The following is a 20,963-nucleotide window of genomic DNA, read 5'->3' as shown; positions in this document are numbered from 1 at the left end:
AGGCTGGATGCCAATGATCATAAACCTTTGCTGTGGGAAGCGCTGTGCTCGGAGCGCCTCTGGGACAGGGCTCCTGCATACACAAGTGGCTACCCCTGCCCTCACTGTGTTGAGAAGTCTGTAGCCAAAGACAAGGAACGTGACGCGGTAGTGGCACGCTCACAGAACACATGGTGTGTGCTTTGTTCTTTTTATTTAGGGCTCGTAACAAGAGGGTTTAGTACACAGCAACAGTTAATTCCAAGTACAATTAAAAAAATTTAAAAATTGGGTTTTGCACTCACTGGAAGGTGGTTCAAATGGCACACACAATAAAACGTTACTGGCGGCACACAGCTCCCCCGAGTCCTGCGGGCTTGGTCATTTACAGTGGGCTCTGCACTCATGCACTGCCTCAGCAGTGCCAAAAGCAAAAGCACAGCGTGCTTCTCCTCTGACTGCAAACCAAAGGTGGGGGGTGAGGGGGTATCTGCTTTCAGAAAAAAGTGCATGGACAAAATCCATGTTAGACACTGACATTTCCAGAGAATTCATAGAAACTACTTGTCCATGCAAGTTGCAAAAGACACTTTTTCAAATGTGAAAAGAAGCACTTGTTCTTTACAAAAAAATCTCAGACATGTCAGCACTTTAGCAAGGCGCTGTAATGGAAATGAATTTGTACACAGCTCTTCCTTATTAGTCAATAGTGGCAGGATTCTTCTGAGGTTTTAAGAGAAACAGGAACAAAGGTACTGCACACATTTCAGCAGAGTCACCACGTCGGTATTCAGCAGGATGCTGAGTGTAGGCTTACCTCTGGACAACAGGCTGCTGCTGACTTTATGGTTTTGTAATACAATTTGTAATAAGCAAAGGTGCTAATAAAATTAATATGTTTAGAGTACCAAAGAAAAAACACTTCCTGCATGGGCAGGAGATTGCACAGAACACATGGGTGGGTGTTTTTTTTTTTGAATGAAAGCAGCAGAACACAATGGTCTGTGAAGTATTCTTTGTAACAGCAGTTGGCAAACCTTGGCTGCACCAGGCTTTCAGCAACCTTCCCGGGCATATGAGGTGGGGGACCTACTATTCTTGCAGTTCCGAAATCAAAAGTAGATCAATAGAACTGTTACTATACATGGACTTCAGCTACTCAGGGGCGGGGGGAAAGGGGACACAGGACCAACCCTCCCCCCCCCCCCCCAAAAGGAAAAAAACAAACCACAAACTGTTCCCTTCTTGCACTATTCTGACTTCTGTGTAATACCATTTCATCCACAAAATGTGACAGTGCCTAATACTGAGAAATGCCAAGAGGTGGGGAAGGTGACTATACCTGTAACCACAGTAAATGCTTGAAAGTGGTGCCCCATAAGCTATAGCCCATTATCTACCTCCTAATGCTCACTGTACACCACCATCTTCTCTAGAGAATAGGGTTGTAGATACTTGCCTTAGTGAATGTAACAGCATTGTATGTTTCTCACTGCCACTGTTGTCACCAGAGGAACAGAAGTCTCTGCATGGAGTATGTAGTGCTTCCTGAAATACTGCCATGCTCAGTCAGTGACTCTACACTCTCAATGCTCCCAGTAGGAGCCACAGGGCCATTGTCTTTCCAACAGCATTCTCTAGCAGCGTCCAACAGGTTGCCCTGCAGAGAACACAGAGCCACCTGTTTCACAAGATGTACTAGTCCACCTCTGGGAGGAGAAGCCCTGTAAATGCTCCCAGTTTACTACCCTGCATAAAGTCCCATCCTTTACAGAAAGGAAAACATGAAAGTTTACCTAACTAATAAAAAAGAGAGCTCATTTCTAGCAGAGAGGCACGTCTGCAGCACTTCATAGAATCATAGAATCATTCAGGTTGGAAAAGAACCTTGGGATCATCGAGTCCAACCATCTTCCATATTCTACAAAGTTCTTCCCTACACCATATCCCCCAACACCACATCTAAATGACTCTTAAACTCATCCAAGGATGGTGACTCAACCACCTCCCTGGGGAGCCTGTTCTAGTGTCTGATCACTCTTACTGTGAAGAACTTCTTCCTAATGTCTAGTCTAAACCTACCCTGTTGCAACTTGAAGCCATTCCCTCTTGTTCTATCACTATTTGCTTGTGAGAAGAGACCAGCACCAACCTCTCTACAATGTCCTTTCACTTGCTAGGAAGTGGCAGAAGTTGCTGGGAAGAGCACAGCGTTAAGTCACCATCAAGCACAGGTGGGAGACACCACAGAAGCACAACAGTTTGCATCAGTGCACAACCCTCTGCCACCGCCAGTCAGTGATGTGCACGTACACACCAGGCAGGCAGCCTACCCTCTGCCCGAAAAGGAGCATCAGTCCTACTGCTGCCTCATTTTCTTTTCATGATTAAATGAAACACTCTAGATAAAACTGCCACTTTTCAGATGCTACATCACTGCCAATATCAACTTTGGCTGTCACCAAGAACCCTCAGCAGCAAAGAAAGAAAATGTCCAGGAGCTGTGAAAGGAGAAAATAAACTGCTCTAGCAAGTACTAGCTGGGTCTAAGCCTTCCTGACACTCATTGGTAAGCCACCCAGCCACAGACCACTGTGGGGAGCTATGGTTAAAACCAGCAGCAATCTCCAGCCACTTTCAGGAACACCTAAGTCACTTGTTCCTCTTATCACTAACCGCAAGAATAAGCTGAGTCTCAGGAACGTGGTCAGCCTCCTGGTAATACACGCCAAGCTCTGCCATCTATCCTGGGGCTGTGCTGCACCTCTTCCTCTAGTGAGAGCAATGGCTCTTCAGTGCGTCGGTGTCTGCCTGTGTCTCACCAGTCAGGCATTGCTTCAGCCCCCTGGTGTCTGCTCCAGCCAGTGCATGGGCACACCAGCAGGGTGCTCAAGTGCAAAATTTGTTGCTTGCCTCTCCTGCTCCTCTCAGCTCTCTGCTGCAACAGCCAGTGAGAGAAACAAAGAACGTGAATCCATGGCTGGGGCAGGCAAGGGGAAGAGAGAGGCAGGGGGGGATAATGGGTGAGACACATACAACCTCAGCAGTCTCTCTTAGGCTAGAACGAAGGCAACAAAATAACCTGCTTCAGCACTAGATGGGGACAGAGCGGGTTGGACCTCCTCTACTTAATAGCTTTGTCCTTGGGGCCAATAGTATGAAGAAATCTCTGATGCAGCAAACCAAAGCAAAATACATAACTAGAGGATGCTGACTGATTTCAGCTGCCTGAGCTAAGGCAGCTCTCACAAAGGGAGAAACTTGCTCATTTTGGCTGTATAGCACTCTTTGGGCTATTCTGGAGAGTCTCCTTCCCCAACCTCTCTCTCATGGATACACACTGCTGATTGAACAGCCTGTGATGCTGAACACCTTCAGCTGTGGCAGCAGAACTCAGTGAAAAGATGTTGTGCACCTGTTTGAAATACTAAGGCATCCTCCCCCATTCTCCACCCCCCATTTAAACACGTAAATTAAAAAGGGGCAGGGAGAGGGGAAGAGGTTTTGGGGAAGGAGAAGTACAAGGGACAAAACTGGAAACAACCCTCACTGACTTAACTAGCATGCAATCTATGTAACATTAATATACAAAGCCTGTTTACCTTGGCCTGGTCTATGACCATTACATCACATCATCCCCAAACAAGCCACAGAATTAAAATCTGTACAAAATAAAAAATAGGCATAAAACTCAACAAATTTCTTTACATTAGTACTGCATAATAAAGCATAAAACCAGCAGGAGGTGACCCAGAAATTGCATCCACAGCAGTTCTTGCAGGATAAACAAGTCCACGTGCTATCAGCAGGGACCAAACTAACCCCTGGCCCATCAGCCCAAAGCCAGTGCTTTAAGGAGCTTCACACATTCCAAGTTCAAGGTTTTGCAGCCTTATCTTCTGTGCTGAGCTCTGACAAGTGTTCAGCACTTTCCAGAGTTCACACTGCTCTGCTCTCGCAACCCAGAAAACTTGCAAGATGAACAACCAGCTGAATGAAGTTCAAGGACATGGGTGTGTATCATCACACACAGTAGAAGTAAGCACTATCCCATCCACCTGTCAGAAGTATTCAAGCACATGCTCTTACACAAACTGAGTTAAAGACAGATTTCAGTAATGTGTGACCTCCCAGCAGGAGCATGGGTGCACAGGGAGCGAGGCAAGGCTCTCATTTAGTAAATCACTCAGCTGCCCTAACTGGATGCATTTGAGCACTTTGTGCTCAGTCTTTACCACAAACGTACCCATGGCAAGAGAAACCAGAAAGCTCCAATAGTCCTGGAAAACACAGCCACCCTGTGAGCACCACAGGCTTGTGCAGTACTGCTGTTCAATCACCCGGGCCACTAGCTGGGCTGCCAGCACCACCACCCTGCGCAGAAAGTGTAGACCTGCCCTATGACACTTACAGTGACTCTACAACCAGTGTTCCGAGGCTTGCTCCCAGAGAAATGAGGGGCTGAGGGAAGTGAACACGGCTGCTTCTGTTAAGTCTTACTGCAAGACAAAGGTTTTCACAGCCAAAGGCAGAAGGGTATCTGTTCTGGCTAACATGTATCCCAAACAATAATGCTGTCAACTTCCAGAAAGAAGACAACAGTGTCTTGGCTATACGGCTGTGGACTGAGCAGGGGAGAAAGTAACTTCTATCTTCGCACCAGTTTCTTCGGAGTTGTACCTCCTGTAAGCTTTAACCAACCTAGTTCCCTACGTGTTGTCACAGGAGTTCCACATGCTCACAGCAGGCGATCACATTCATCCATATTCCACAAACACACCTCACCTCTGTTTCTTCTTTATTCCCCCTTGAGCTGCTATGGCTTCTCCCTGCCCAGGTTTGCACCAAACCTGTACCTCTGTCCTGATATTGCACTAATTACCAAGCTTTGCAATTACAGGTCAATTACCTGTATTGTTGCCAATACCGTCACAAACCCAGTCCCAGTAGCGCTGTCTTGCACACTGCTGTTTCACACACAGGCCTCAGAAGACATCTGCAGCATTGGCTCACCTGTGACAAGCTACCGTTGGTACCAGCTGGAACTTGGCCAGGCAACAGTCAAGAGTTGTCCAGGAAGATGCCCTGGCCCAGGAGGCTCTCACAATACAGGGGTCAGCTCATTTTGCAGGGTAACAGGACTGCGACAGGACGTTTAATCAGTTCACTCTGTTAATGCATGACATTTACCCAAAGATAACATTTCGTCCTTCCTAAGGGCAGACTGTTACAGCCCTCTCTTCACACCAAACTGCTAGGCAAAACCACTGAGCAGCGTTTTTAACTGAGACTAGATTAAAAAGCAAACTATTGACACTAGGGGCTACAGAGCCTTAACTTGGTATTGCTCCACCCCAGGTCCACCAGTACAGCTCAAAATATCTATTTCTTTATAATAAACAATGGAGAGGGCTAGGGGAAGAGCTAGGACTACTACTAGTTACTGCTTGGATTTCCATGGGAAACCAGTACACACAACAGCCCTTTTTACTTCCACTGAAGAGATTTTGGCAACAGACATGAAGACGACAATTGCCGTTTGTCCTGCCTCTGCACAGGGCTCTCACAGTACGTATGCAAATCTAGTCATCAAGTACAAAATAGCCAATTTACAATACCTGATTGGATTTTTAAGATTATATTGTGCATAATACTAAAGTTGGGGGTAAGTTTCTCTAGTGCAAGCAGGCATGAGTAGATTTGAACCGTAGATCACAGCCCCTAGAGTTTATCCTCAGACACCAGGAGGACCTGTAAACTTTGTTTTGCCTTTACTGTCAACGGCATCTATGAGTTCTGTTTAAACCGGCAGCACCCATGGCAAGTAGCTCGCTGCGGAGAGGAGCACATTTACATCAGTGCAGAACACAAAACAAATCTGTGGCATTCAAAAGATGAGGAAATGGGGGTGGGGGTCCTCTGGGCTGCAGCCATCTTAATTGTCTAAACTGAAAGGTGAGTGAATGAAAGCCAGCTCTGTGTGCCCCTGTGTCAGCCTACATGTGCAGAACAGCTGCAGAAGTGTTTATGCTAAAGATGTATCAAACTATCTAGAAGTCAGTTACAGGAACGGCTCTGTGCAGAAGTCCCAGTGTTTGCTAGTGCACGACTGTTCTTCCAGCTGCACAGGGGCGTAGTGTAGAAACAGGAGGGATGTCCACTGGCCAGTAACCCTTCACCGCAAGCATCCAGGACATCCCAAACACCAGGCACCGCTGCCAAGGGTAGTACCACAAGGGCACACAGAATTCCTGAGACAGATCCCAAAGCCTGTCAGAAGAAGCCGGAATTCGGAGTGAAGTATCAGCTACACAATGAGTTTGTTACATTTGAATAGGTCAGCTTAATTCAACGTCAGGCAGCTCAGGATAGCCTCTGCTGGCAGCCGGAAGAGCCATTTGTTCAAACAACTCAAATCACTATTATTTTATAATGGGAAAGAAAAAAAAAAAAAAAAAAAAGGAAAAAAGAGTGGTTGTTACAATTATCCTTCATTCAGTTATACTGGATGGGGCCCCAGAGGCTGGTGGAGATCTGGGAAGCCCTGACAGCTCCTGCAGCAGGAGGTGCAGTTTTCTGTCCTCTAGTCTTCACTCTGAGTAATGCATGATTGACTCCACATAGTTCCCTGGGAAGAGTCCCGTCACTCCATTCATGACCCCCTCATACCAGCCGTCATCATTTTTCTTGATGACATAAATGATGGCACCTTCCTGAAATGAGAGCTCATCTTCTTTGTCCTTCGTGTAGTCATAGATCGCCACCACTAGGAAAGAACAGAGCATGGCTGTTAGGAGAGGTACAGGGAGGAGGAGGAAAATCAACCTACCTCGTACAAAGTTCTCCACATTCAAGGCAGTCTCAGAGAATTGTACTGCCTCACCTCCATGCGTGCAGAATGACCTGCTGAGAGGGCCAGTTTCTTCCAACCCCTTTTATAAGAGCTTATGCTTTGAAGCACGTGATCCAGGACTACTTCAACTCTTCCATTCTTAGTATTTCCAGACCCTCCAGAGGAAAAGCTTACAAATCTATGATAAACTTTTGGTGTGGAATGATTGATACAAGGAGATGGACCTACTCCAAGATTCATCTGTTAGATATATGTGATCTCTGCACAACAGTCAGCAGGAAAACATGGAAGAGGGAGAAGTAGTAAGAGCTCTCTTCAGACCACAGTAAGAATGAGCCAAGGCTAATATCCCAGACTCCCATCTACCTTAGCTATCTCCACATTTAAATCTGTAAAATATGTATGTGCCATCCCAGTAGCTAGAAGTCACTCCCAAGGTATACAATGCCAAGGCAGACGAATCCCAGTTAGGAGCTAGGAAGAAGTTAAGGTGGTTCTCTGAAACAGAATGTATGCCTTCCGTATCAGGACATTTTTCTTAGAGCTGCAGAATATTTTACTGAATGCATGAAAGCTGTTAGGAAAGTCAAAGAAATTGGACAATGCACAGGGAAATATTAAAGAGAGCACTGTCCTGAAATGGCAGAAAATAGACATCAACTTGGTATGTTTTTCCATCTTCAGTCCTAACATTATGTGTTCCATACAAAAAATTATGTATATGGGACTCTGAATACTTTAACAAATAGCATCAGTCACTTCTTTGAGCACTTGGCAATGAAACATGCAGTGCTACCATTGAAACAAAACGGATGTTGGACAGAGATCCTAAAATTTTGTACTAGGCATAGATGGGAAGATAAGCCAAAGCAAGGAGAAAAAAAAACAAACAGCATGTGTTCATGAGTACAGTGTCCAAAAACCCTATTAAACTCTTCACTCTTTTGAAAAGAAAAGAGGTCATTTGCTTTTGAGGGAGCAAAGGAATAATACAAATATTTACTAAGGAAACCTGGATCCTGAAGAGATTATAAAATAAAATACACAAGTCAATCCTGGTGGAGAATCAGAGTCCGTACAGAGATTTATTTTTAAATAAATCTCCCAAACATTTGACCAGAGCATATTTAAAAAACAGATGTTGCTGGCTCTATATACTTATGCCAGCACAGTTGTTAAGTAACTCATTTTAAGCAAACAAAACACAAACGGAGAAATGAGTAAATTTTTACCTTGAAAAACAGAAGTCACTATACGAACACGTGATACATTCAATTAAAGTCCTTCAAAATTCCCTTTTAACTGCCTTCTAGACCTGTTTATTTTAAAACATTTCTTCCTACAGTCACTGTGCTGTTGTTGTTCATTCTCTTGATAATAATAATCCAAGGATCACGTAACTTCCAACTCCTTTCTTTCTCATTTTTTAGTGTACTCTAGTCCCCTCTGATACTGAATGGATTTATTATTTCATGATCCCAAGTAGGAAACTCTTCCCTAAGTCTGTGATGAAAATTTGCTTCTTGTTAAGCCTCTTATAAAATTGCCTGAAACCTAGTTTTGTTTTAATATCCCCTTTGCTTCCTCCTGCATGTTACTTTTGTACTGGCAATGTTTCTCTCGCTAAAAGACTGCTTAATCTTTTTTCAATCTTCTGTCTGTAGTCCCACCAGTTCAAGCTGTGAGCTTGTCACATACCACGAGTTACTAGGAGCCCAGGCCAGTATTGCAAAAAAGGCTCCAGATGAGACAGGAAGCAGCAATACTGACTCAGGATGTGGCATCCTTCCCCGTGAGACAGAGCCAGGACCTCTTAGTTTCTATCTGAACACATTTCAGTGCAGATATGAAAAACAGAATTACTCATTTAGGGTGATATTCTTCCAATCAGTGATCTTTGGTTCTTCAACAATTACACAATGTTTGGCTGAACTGTGTTAGATCAAACTGACCACAACTGTAGGCCAGACTGGTTATCCAACTGAAATCTGATAGCTGTGACCACACACTTTCTCTCTGTGGTATGAGGTCAATTTCTCCTTCTAGATATACCCATTTCTGGTCATCTGATTTGCAAAGTTGGGGCGTTTTCTTACCCTTCCATGCCACACACCCAAACACACAGCTCAGTGGAAAATTGCAATGTGCTTTCCTGGACATTGCTGCTTGGCTGTTGCTATTACAGCCATGTAGTGGCGTCCTCAAGTTCAACATCCCCAGTAACTGTATCCTACCTAAGAGTTTCTCCCTCTGTTCAAAATGGATCTGCTCTTCACTTCCTTCCTCAGCTGTAGGTTCGAGCATGTCTTAATGTTAAATATACCTCCTACACTGCATGACCCCTTTACAGAACAGGATCATACTGAATCCCACCTCAATATATAGCAACCCTCTGTATTTGACACCTCCCAACCTTCTACGGTCTCACTTTTGCAAAGGTTATCTACGCTATCTCTATTAGAAGTGCTTTCATAGGAACTTATATAAGTGAACAGTCTTACCAAAAGAATAAGCACAAATCCTAAGAATTGCTACTCTGCTTATTGAAGCTAATTGTGTTTGAACAGGCATTTCCTTCCATGAGTTTTGTCTGCTTTGAATCATGTGGCACAGAATACTATTTATAGGAACTTAAGGAGTTGCCATCGAAATAATTATTTTTCAGAAGATAGAGCATTATTAGTTCACAGCAGGATAAGTATACAGATCTTTGCGTATCACAGTCCTCTTTTAGCATGGAGCTTTTCATTAACTTTAAAGCTTGTTTGCTACAAAAAAAATCACAGCCAAGCACTTTTCTCCCAACTCCAGCAAAGCAGTCAAATCTCAAGACATGGGCTGAATATAAGTAGAGCTATTCATATAACTAAAACACAGTCCACCCCTATGTCAATATGTCATTTTTTCTGTCATCCTAAAACTACTATTTAACAGTTCTTCATACATTGTAAGCACTTTATTTTTTTTAATTACTTTTATGAGTGCTTCTAAGAACAGACCAAGCTTTGAGATGTTTTAGTCTCCTAGTTTTCAAAATACAGATCAAAATAATGCTTTTACATGGGACTCTACATCAATGAGAGAATGTTTTGTTTCCTATACTTTTACTTTTCTGCAAGAAAAACATTCTGACTTTCTCCAGCTTATCTTTAAAGACTCCCATTACAGTTTTGCTATCCCATGTGATTTTCCTTGTGAATATCAAACTACAAGTGCCTGGACTCCCTGCTCAGGTGGAACAGATCTCTGCATATATGAAGCTATATAAATTATTTTAGTTCACAAGCTCATAGAAGTCACACAGAAAAGCAGATCAGAAAAATATGCTATAATTCAAATGTCATTATTTCTTCAAATAGAAAGTTGTTTTCCAAGGGCACGTACCGCATGATTTCGTAGCTTCTTTTCCCCACAAATACACACACATACATACACCCCCCCACCCCCCCCCTCCTTGCATCAGTATGAGACACTATAAACAGGCAATGCACATCATGGTCCTCCTTTTTTTCTTTTGCTCCTGGCTGAAATGCCACTGAGGATTTGCTGAGGGTCATGTGGCAGGAATAACAGAAACATTAATATACATAGTGATACAAACGTAGAATTAGGCTAAAGAGTGTCTTATATCGAGAAAAATACAGAGAAAAAGCTTGAGATTCACTCTCCTATCAGAGAGTAACATGCCTGCAATCTTCATCCAACACAAAACACATCAACCACAGTGAAACTGAGCAGATACTGTGCATGCTTAGAACTGCCTGAAAAGGAGGAGTTCATTAAGTAGTACAGCACATCTAGTATTTGCTGAAATGACTTATACTGGTCCCAACCTGAAAAAATTTGCCATCCTCCACTAAAGAAATGCAGCATCAGGAACCCCACTCCAAAACCTGATTTTGTGAAGCCAGGTAACTCACATCAGTAATCAGGAATACCCCCCAAACTGCACAGCAACAGGAGTAGTTTGTATGAGATCCCTTTTCTCCCTGTCCTCTCTCATGGAAATAAGCTTCCCTGACAAGAATAAGCTGAAGCAACTTTTAATCAAACGAAGAGCCTGTGTGCACCAACAGAATAACAGTGACACTTCCTGTCAATCAGGGGTGTGGAGGGGTCAATAGATAGAGCGAGTCATGTAAACACCCTGCAGGTCAGGCACTTTGACAAATGGTCTCAGCTTGTCAGCAAAGCCTGGATATTCTGTGCACTAAACACTTACACCAACTAGACCAAGGGTGGGAGAATAACAAAAAAACTCCGACATATTCTTCCATCTCCGTCAGGAATAGTATTATTTCCTTTGGGCTGGAGTTGGCAGAAAGTGCCTCTTCCATCTTTCCCCCCCACTTCAGGTCCTGCACCGGGTTTATCTTTGTGGAATTCTTGAATTTTTTTCCCTGATGCAGACCAAATGTGTCTAACAGTCACTCAGCTGAGATGCCTGGTTGCTTGCAACTTTAGATTTTGTATCACCCTTCTCTAAGAGGTACATGACCCTGTTTCACACAGAACACCAGGCAGTAGATTTTTTCATATTCAAGTCCCCCTAAGCCATTTATCCACTCAGTTTATTTTACCTGTAATTCTACTCCACCATGTTTCCGCACACCTGGAAGACATCTAGATGGAGCCACACAGCAACACCTCAGTTAGTCAGTCCTACACAGATCCAGCGCTTTTTAGCTCAACTAAAACCCACACTGCATCCCACACTTGATGCAGCATTGCAGCCTCCAGAGCCCCAAACACACGTTGCAGCACTTCTCCAGATGCACACATATGTTCAAAGTTCAAGTTCAATTGCAGCACCAATTCATTCATTTTTTACCTCATATAAGTTTCAGTGTTAGGATTAAGCAGACTCCTGAAAGGTGAGTCTTAAGTAGATTACAGAGGATTTAAAAAATAGATAATTAGCCAGCTAATCATTATCTCCTCTTTGTGGAGAAAGGGGTGAAAGACTCAGACTCAGAAGAGTAGCTTAACTTTCGTTCTTTAAGTTGCCATATGGAGGAGCACCTCTACCACAATACCGAGTACTGGCTACGAATGAGTCTAGGCAGATTCCATGTCCAAAGTGGGACAGCAGGAGCTTATACAAAATGTTGTTATAAACACAACCCTACCATCTCTACTAGCTCTAAACCTACCCTTTTCTAAGTAGGTCCTTGGTGCCCAAGGAGGGTCCTCCTCAGCATATGGATCACTGTACTCCACCACAGCTGCTTCCTCCTCCTCATAATCCTCTGGAGGTGGGGGTGGAGGTGGAGATTCATCAAACACTGGCTCATCCACAGGCGGTGGTGGGGGAGGAGTATCTGAAACTGAAAATAAGCAGTAGTATAACCACAAAAATGTCTCTAGAACCATGGTAGCAGGTTGAAGTAATATTTCCTATCCCAATTAGTTGCACTGGGACCAATAGCTAAAACTTGTGGAAATATACTAGAGACAATAAAATTCAGAGAAGGAAGAATCAGGTTCCTGCAATAAAATTATTTCCTTTACCCTCCCTTCACAATTTCAGACAAACTTGCAGAGGCAGTAGAGAAGGCAGAATTCTGGCTGCATACAGACAAAACTTTCATCCACTCAAAACAAAAGCCACATCCAGTAATAAACCATAGCATAAGGAAGCAGCAAACTTACTGTTTTCTTGAACTCTGGCCACAAATCCCATTAGTGGTAACTGTGGAGTTACCTGTAGGATGGAGGGGGGAGGAGGAGCAAGGGATGCTGCCACAGAAATTAAAAAGAGAGGCATTCAATTAGAAACACAACAAAGCAGCAAACAGGAAAGTAGACATCATCACCACTCAGACAGTGTATCAGTGTGCCAAGAAGCTGAGATAAAAAGGCTGACATTCAAAGAAAAATGGCTCAGGTGGTCTATGCATATTCCTAATCCTTACTTCAAGGAGATTGCTCTATTTTTAAAAATTTCCAACCCAGCTATTTTTCATAAGATTAAGAATCCATGCTCAAGTATTTTTCTGATCTGACAATGAGATTTCCTTAAGTTGAAGTTTATTACTACAGCAATATAGCACTTTATGAGCAGACCTAACTAACAAATTTATCAAGAGGATTCTCTCCCTATAATCCTCCACCTTTCAGATCAAATTGCTATTTATAGAGGTGACTTCTGTAACGGCATCCATGAATCCTTAGTAATGAAAATGGATATAACTAGTTTTCTCCAAAACATAGGCCAAAAAAACCCATCAAATGAGGCAGTTATTTTAGGCGAAACAGAAAAAGACGCCTTTGAGAACTGAGCGGACTTGGAAGACACGGGACTTCTGACCTTACTGGTAGAACAAAGGGTACTGTGCTGCTGCCCAACAACAGGGCCTATTCCAGATGCGCTGCCTCACTTCCTTCCCACCTGATTTCACACACCACTGCACTGAACTCTGAACAGCCCTTTTATTGGCACCAGAAGAGCTGTCTTTTTACAATACATGTGAATTCACATTTAAAGAATATGCTATCAGCCAGCTGCAAATGTTACAACACTGGTCTGTGGTTTAGGCCAGGAATGAAAGCTTCAGTTCTCTAGTTATGTTAAACAAATAGTTGGCTGCTTTTATCTAATTTTAGTATCACTTTGCAAGAGTAATGCAGTAATATTCTTTAAGCAAGTTACAAGATTATTTTTCAGAAAGCACACCTCAGGAAAAGCACAACTAAATAATTTTCTTGTTAGTAGTGGCATACAAAAACATTTAGTCATGTCCAAAAGGATGAGGGGAAAAATGTCTACACTTCATGTACCAACCAGTACATTTATTTAGCTTGCAGAACAGAACTAAATAAATTTCAAACTCATTCCAGAGCCAGTAAGAAAATTGCAAGGTATAATGTAGTATTTTTCAGAATTAAGTCACATCATCATAGCAAATGAAAAGAATTCCAGGGCATTTAAAATTCACGTCTCAAAGTTTCTTCTGTTTGCTTATTTCAGCAACTATTATCTGAAGTGCTTTGAACGTCTTCTGTCACTCACATTCCCATTCCTTTCACAACCATACACCCCAAACAAAAAAAACCAACAGAGCCAACATCCTTTTTGTTGCAAAAATATCCTTGTACCTCCATATAAAGCAAGCTCCATTATCTCATCATTTAATTGATAGTTCTTGAGAACAACTGAAATGCATTTCTAATTACAAGTTCTTTGATTTGAATGACATGACCTCTAAGGGTATTTATTCCTTCAAGTGAAACGACAGTAGCTGGAAAAAGATTTAGTGTTGCATTTTTTCAAAGCAGGAAAAGGGAACTTGAATTTGAAGTCCTCCTGAAATGCAGTAATATCCATGGACTTAGCATTCTTGTGCAATTATGAAGTCCCTGCCTTTTTAATTATATATGCTATAAAAATGTTCAGTTTCAAAATGTTTCTTCTATTCAACGTCATATGGATTCTTACAATTCATATCTATCATATGAGACTAGCTTCAGTTGCCCAGGTCCCTTTGGTGTACTTTGTTCATGTGCTATATATGTTTCTTTGAAAGAAATAACAAAGCTTTCCATGTAGAAAAATAAATCACTCTAGACAAGCACTCCAAGCAAATACAAAAAAATCTCTTAGTTTAGTTTGGGCTGTGTAGTTAAATCAAAATGGTGATGCTAACAGTTGCTGACATCATTCCTTGCTTATCTTAAGCATTTGGTTTGTGCCTCACTCTATGCACAGTGCAGGGACTATCGTATTGTCTCTATATGATATTATATAATGAGTCTAAGCTAGTTTTGACCTTTAGGAGCCAATACAATAAATATTTTACTAATTATTACTTTGTTTATAAAGTGCATCAGAAGAACCTTACTGTCCCTTGCTGTCTCAAAAGATGAGATTAACACGAGCTTAAATGTTCTCTCCCAGCTTCCTTCCATATAGACCACTGGTATCTACACAGTTGCTGTAAATTAATTCAGAAATGCTCAAGAGCACCTTCCACTAGATTCCTTCAGCCTGGTAAGAATTCACCTGTACAAATAGTGTCTAGTGCAGACCACCATCTCAATACTTGCCCAGTTTCTCCCACAGGGTTTTTAGCCTGTGCTGAGCTCTATACTGCTTAGATACTGGTACCTAACGTTGCAAAGTTGAAACACTTAGGTGGCATGGCTGGCCAGAGTGGCTTTGGGACAGAGATATACTGAGATCATTTAGGGTCTGCATTTCTGAATATTTTCTTTTCAGTTGTTAAAAAGGTTTCACCATGAAATGGAAAAGTTTTATTATCTTAGAAGTGGCATTCAAAAGAACAGTTTCATCCTCCTGTGAAGTGAATAAACAATAATGACTATGCCAACACACTAAAAAATGGAAGTGGAAAAAACAGTACTGCTTTATTGCCAAACAGCTTGCAAAGAAGAACAAACCACAGCTAGCACACTCCTCTGCCTGTCATAAGGTCTCTTTTTCATCTCTCAAGTTGGTGTTTTCTCCCTCTCTTCAGGAATGCTGAGAAGCAATCGTGGCCCCTGTCCTGTCACTACTAACCCCACTCCTTACAGACACAACAGACCCTCTGTTCTTACGGTCTTCATCAATGCTTCATCAACATGCTTGAGCATCCTCTTTTTTCCAAGGTACAGGCCAAAAAAAGCTTGGTTTAGTATAACTGCAAAGTTAATAAATTCTATATTCTGCTAGGTATATAAAAAAACGTATCTTACTACAACTGCTCATTTATGTTGTATTAAGTATGCTATTATAATTGAAGTATTTTGTTTGTGATTTGCAGCTCAAGTGACTAATCACCACAGTCATTATCTTCCTTTTGGGCACACAGACTGAATTGTGGTTATGTAACTTATTTAAAGTCTATTTGGCATCTTCTGTGATTACCTATTAACAATGCAATGGTAGCTTGCAGAGAATTATCCCTTTGCTAAAGCAGAAATGCACAGCAGTTGTCAGAAACTCTCGGGATATACTGAAAATCCTCTTTACTCCAAAGGTAATCCTGAAAGGTTTCTTTTACTGCTATTACCCTTTCCTTCTTGCCTATTCCCCTTCAGCCTTCAATATGCACATAATGTGCTTAACAAATACCACATATTTCAGGCAACTGGGCTGCAATTTAGTCACATAACCTCTGCCACCCCCGTCCCCAGCAGGACCATTCATTTCCTTCTCAAGTTAAGCACACGCATCTTGCAGGGTAGCTCACAAGCAGTCATATTTGAACCTGATCAAATCCCTTAAATGCAGATTGCAGCATTTGACCTAATTCCAAGCTCAGTGCTCAGTTAAAAAAACCACCATCATCAAAAACCACCACCACCACATCAACAAAACACAAATGCACTGTAGTGCTTGGAAATCAACATTCAGTCTTGCTGGTAATAGAACATTTCCTAATGAGGAACCCTCAGTATGTCTCCTACATCTTTCTATAGCTTTGCCAAAAATGAAAGTCTCCCCTGCTCTGGTATTAAAACCTTAACATCGCATCAGAAGCACAGGGAAAAGGACTCCTTAGATGAAAAGCTACTGTGTTTTGCCTGACACACAGGCAAGTATCTCATCTCTAAGACCTCATCCTGCTTTTTAAGACAGGTTGCCTATTAAAATAACATCACCTCTGGACTTAGCAGATGACACAGCTCCATTGCATCCTACACCAAACACCACTGATGTCTCTAAGGTGTCTAATGCTTACCCTTGTATAACAAGTGCAATTTCCTGAACTGTCCATTAATCAGAAGGAAAAAGCATACAACATAAAGATTGATTAATGAAGCGTTCTGGTGCAAAATCAAATACCCACCCCACATCAAAGCAGATACATAACACACAGTGTAGTAAAGGGACTAAAGCTTGCCTAATAGGAACTGTGAAATCAAAAGTAATTTATTTGGCAACAAAGCCAGTACTGTGTTAAGCTGCTTGTCATAATAGAAGCTGAACTCTCTGTACTGAGACTGCAGCTTTGGCATGGCTACCAGCAACACACTGGAAGTTACCTGAGACTAACTGCAAGATCTGCAATGGAGACAGAACGTAAGATTTCAGAGACCTGAAGGCCACTCCATTCACCTCTGTTTTGAATTCAACAGAGCAGAAAAACTTTCTCACCTGGGTTCTGGTTATAAAATGGTCCCCCGTTCATCTGGTTCTGAAGGCTTGTCTGTGATGTGATCGAAGGAGGACGCCGATATGGCAAAGATCCCCCTATTGTTGGGGGTGTGTGTCGAGATGCAGGCCGGTTCATGCTATAGAACTGTACTGGGTGACCTAGGTTAGAAGGAGAAATGTATTAGCAAAGAGAAGAATGATGCCTGCCTTTTTTATGTCTGCCTTCAAGAATCAAAGGCTTGGAAAGGTTTTTGGTATTTTTAAAACAGTCTGCATCCTAGGAGCCGTCAGCCAGTTCAGCTGCCAGACTGGCAGCACACTGGATGTCTCAATAGCAACACAAAAAACACTCTCCCAACTGCCTGTACTCAGCACTGCTCACAAAAGCCAGCATAAAAATACAAAGGTGTCTAAGCTACAAAGTTTCAAAATGAAAGAAAATAATTTCCAGTTATCCATTTTATATAATGTATTGTAATAACTTCTTGTAAATTGAGTTATTTATAAACCTGCAAAAATACAGTACTTCACAGTCCAGCAATTAAGCAACATACGCGTACAAACTAACCGTGTGCCAGCTATGACCTACAACTGAAAAAACACTACACTAACTTATCTTCATGCTGTTCAGGAAATATGCAGAAAATCATATGGGGAGAAGAGAATGTTAGTAACTGCTTGAAGGATGGACTTAATGAAATCATACTCAAAGACCCCCTTTCAGGGAGCTGTCAATGGAATCAACTTTTTAAAAACTTACTCTCCATTTTAATCGCTTCCTGTATCAGAGTAATTGATCCTGAATCTAAGCAAGCAAGGTGTGAAGCAAGACCATCAAGCTATCTTCTGTGCTCAGATAAAGTTCTCTGGCTTATATACTGTATATAACAGTAAACTGGATTTGTTATACCCATATGGGTTATTACGCTCCCTAACTATTCTGCCTCCACCTTTTGTGCTAGAGGTAGATTTCAGAGCTTGCAAGAAAACAAGAGAAGAAAGGATGGTCACTGTGGTTGAGGAGACACCCATGCAGGGAAGTAAACAGAGAAACAGAACAAATGAATGAGCAAATTTTTTAAAACCTGCATTGTTCTCCACTTTGTTTTGATTACTGTGCAAAACTCCACGCTAGGTCAGTAAATAAAATGCTAGTTGCTTGCTGTGTTACTTGCTTCTTAAAGCAAATGCATGAACTAGAGATTCACATTCCTCGTGATTTGTACAGCTATGTTCATCTCAAAAAATGCACTTTTTACAGATGAGAAAGAAGAACAGTTAAGAAGCAGTCCACCTAGCACATAGGCTTTTTCACATTTTTCCTTATGCATCTTTCCAATGTGTCTATCTCACTGTTACTTAATGTACTGGTAGAAATTGGTGGTGATTGCACAGAAGGGAGGAGAGAAGAAAGAGGGACAAGGGATCCTTAAGGACAAAAAACTACAACCTCATAAACAGTAAACTATCCAGTCTCTTCAAGTACTTTATTTCAGAGAAGCCATGCAAGCAACATCACTAATAGCACAGGGAAACAAGTGATCTTAAAAATACTAAGTAACCTGAAATTTATCTTAGGGAATTGTGAAAGTGAATTTATAGCCATTAAAATATTAATCTCTGCTTGATTTTAATTTGTCAAAAATACAGAAACAATATGGCTTAAGAACTGGGATCCTGACAGTGCACCAAAAATGGAAAACTGATTGAGGCCCCATATGACACAGCTCATCTTCTAAACATGAACGTACTTTAGACATCAGGATCGTCTTCTGATACCAAAATTCATCACAGTTTGGAAGCTTCTAGTCGTAGTCATGGATTCTAATGTATGTATTTTCCAATTTTATATGAATCACAGCACCTTAAAATAAATGCTTCTGGCACTTCGGTGAAATTCTTACTAAAAGAAGCTGACACTAAGAAACACACAAACCAATTCACACTGTTGTGACCAGCCTCCACTATAAAACAAAACATGTAGGTAGCTATATATGAATTTGGCTGTCTAAAGGTGATCTTTATAATGCACGTGTAATTCCTCATCAAAAGCTGATACAGAACAGTGTTATCATTAGTAAGTACTACATGCTGCAACTTCAGCATATGAGAAAATGAAAAATGTAGGGTGATTGAATAAGCATTAAAAAAGCAAGTTGCAATATATACCATAAGTTACACCTATTAAAACAAAATGTTTTAGTACTGTTCTGCATAATAAGAACTTCCATTTTACCTGACATTGAACACAAAATTTGCCCTTTTTATCAGTTCACTGGAAGGAGACTTGTTTTGCACTAAAGAGACAAGTCATATAAACTATACTTTGCTAGATGCACTTTCTTTTATTCCATTACTGAAAGAGAAAAATCAGACCCAGAACTATCAGTGCTGGTTCCCCCCAAACATAATTATTCTATGAGATTCTCAGTATCCAAACCACAATAAAATGATAATGTAATAAATAATTATATAAATGTAAAAATAATGAAGGTATAAAATTAAATAATTGCTGTTTATAAAACTAGCACACCTTGAATTGTCTAGTATAAACATTCCCTTATAGTTGGGTATTAGCAGACATTCTCTAGTTATATCTTAAAAAATAAAAAATTTTAAAAATCAGTGCTTCTGAAGTAACTTTGAAAAGCCTTGGATCGTGATCACATCTGGGTTCATCTGCCCACCAGCTGGAGCAGACACTCACCTGCAGAGGGTGTGGAAGAAACAGCAGGGGGAGTTGGAGAGGTGAAGCCATCAGCAAGGGGCTGAGCTCCTGCAGCAGCAGCAGCAGCATCTGGGGCAGCAGAGGAAGGGGCAGGAGCAGGAGGAGTGGGGGCAGGAGCAGAGGTAGCAGGAAGGGGAGAAGTGCCAGCCGAGCCAGCAGGGGCTAAGTGAAGAGAGGAGGAAGAGGTGGCGTTAATAAGGAGATATGTTAGCAAGGATTAGAGAAAGCCTTTGACTATTCAGTGTTAGCAATTTATTAGATGCATAGTATTTTAGAACGCATGAGGAGATGAGAGAAAAGTGGAGCTGTTAAAGAAAGGCTCATTCCTATGTAGACGGTAAATGAGGGTCAAGCGAATCCATTCTTTCCAGGTCTGAAGCGAACAACCCAGAACTTTGCATTGAAAGCCACGTCTTTACATTTCATTATTTACACTTTCATCTAGACCACAGCTGCCTTTAGCTTTTGTATGAATTAGAAAATATACAGAAGAGGAAAGCCAAAAATTTCCAGTTCTTTGGTTCAGAAGCATCATGTATGTCAGATCACACTGCAAGCTAACTATACACTCTTCTTCACTGAAAGGGTTGTGCAAAGGAAAAAGGAGTACCAATATCACTTCCTATTTCTGGATAGACTGGGGTGATTACCTTGAACAAGTGTCTTTTTGTGACAACTCAGGCTTGCACTAATGTACTAAAGATTTATTCTGTGCCTGTCTCTAATTTCATCTAGTTTTCTAAAAGCACACTTCTATACAACTGCACGAGCAGCCAATGAAAAAATGTCCCTTATTTGCTTAAAAGGACAAGCCCCCAGCCCACTGAAAAAGGTGGTTTGTCCTAGTCACCTGCAGGAAGCCAGGCAAAAAATTCTGATAAACAAGTTAATATACAAAAGAAGCATTAGAGCACATCAAGTGCTCCCAGAAAAGGCATTACTTGATTCGAACTCATACTATCAATAGCAAGCCATTTTCAAGGGACACACGTTTCTGGATAACAAGCTTTGAGACTTCTCTTGGGGTTTACTCAGCGCTGTGTTTAGGAGACTTGCAAATGCTAAAGGTTAATGCTGAGCCAGAAAGAGGAACAGCAAGTTTCCATTTACCTGGATAGACACTGGGAGGAGATGGTGTGGGAACAGCAATAGGAACACCCACACTTCCACTTCCACTGTTCTCTCGACTGCTGCTCCGACTACTTGGGTGGCTTCCTCCACTACTCCCACTGCTGCTGTAAGAAACCAAAATAACCCAGCGTATGAATATGCTGCTGTGCATGCTGAAACATAAGACCCTC

General features: G+C 41.7%; 1 protein-coding gene across 47 annotated transcripts in view; it reads right to left on the bottom strand.

The window, feature by feature from the left end:
• Nucleotides 1–203: 203 nt before the first annotated feature.
• Nucleotides 204–20,963, bottom strand: part of ABI2 (abl interactor 2) — a 75,746-nt gene continuing 54,986 nt past the window's right edge. For 8 of the 47 annotated variants that reach the window (XM_074144958.1, XM_074144972.1, XM_074144960.1 and 5 more), the window contains 5 exons: nucleotides 20,773–20,897; nucleotides 19,642–19,824; nucleotides 16,935–17,093; nucleotides 11,986–12,159; nucleotides 6,570–6,745 (listed from right to left, as the gene is read on the bottom strand). In XM_074144958.1, the coding sequence (XP_074001059.1) occupies nucleotides 6,570–6,745; nucleotides 11,986–12,159; nucleotides 16,935–17,093; nucleotides 19,642–19,824; nucleotides 20,773–20,897 (817 nt within the window). Of the gene's footprint in view, nucleotides 6,746–11,985; nucleotides 12,160–12,484; nucleotides 12,572–16,934; nucleotides 17,094–19,641; nucleotides 19,825–20,112; nucleotides 20,125–20,772; nucleotides 20,898–20,963 lie in introns of all 47 variants that reach the window. The other 39 variants (XM_074144953.1, XM_074144961.1, XM_074144957.1 and 36 more) reach the window with 16 other exon arrangements.

Source organism: Numenius arquata, chromosome 3 (genome assembly GCF_964106895.1).
Source record: "Numenius arquata chromosome 3, bNumArq3.hap1.1, whole genome shotgun sequence".
Lineage (NCBI taxonomy): Eukaryota > Metazoa > Chordata > Aves > Charadriiformes > Scolopacidae > Numenius > Numenius arquata.
Note: the sequence above shows the minus strand (reverse complement) of the source record. Positions and strands in the feature narration are given on the sequence as shown.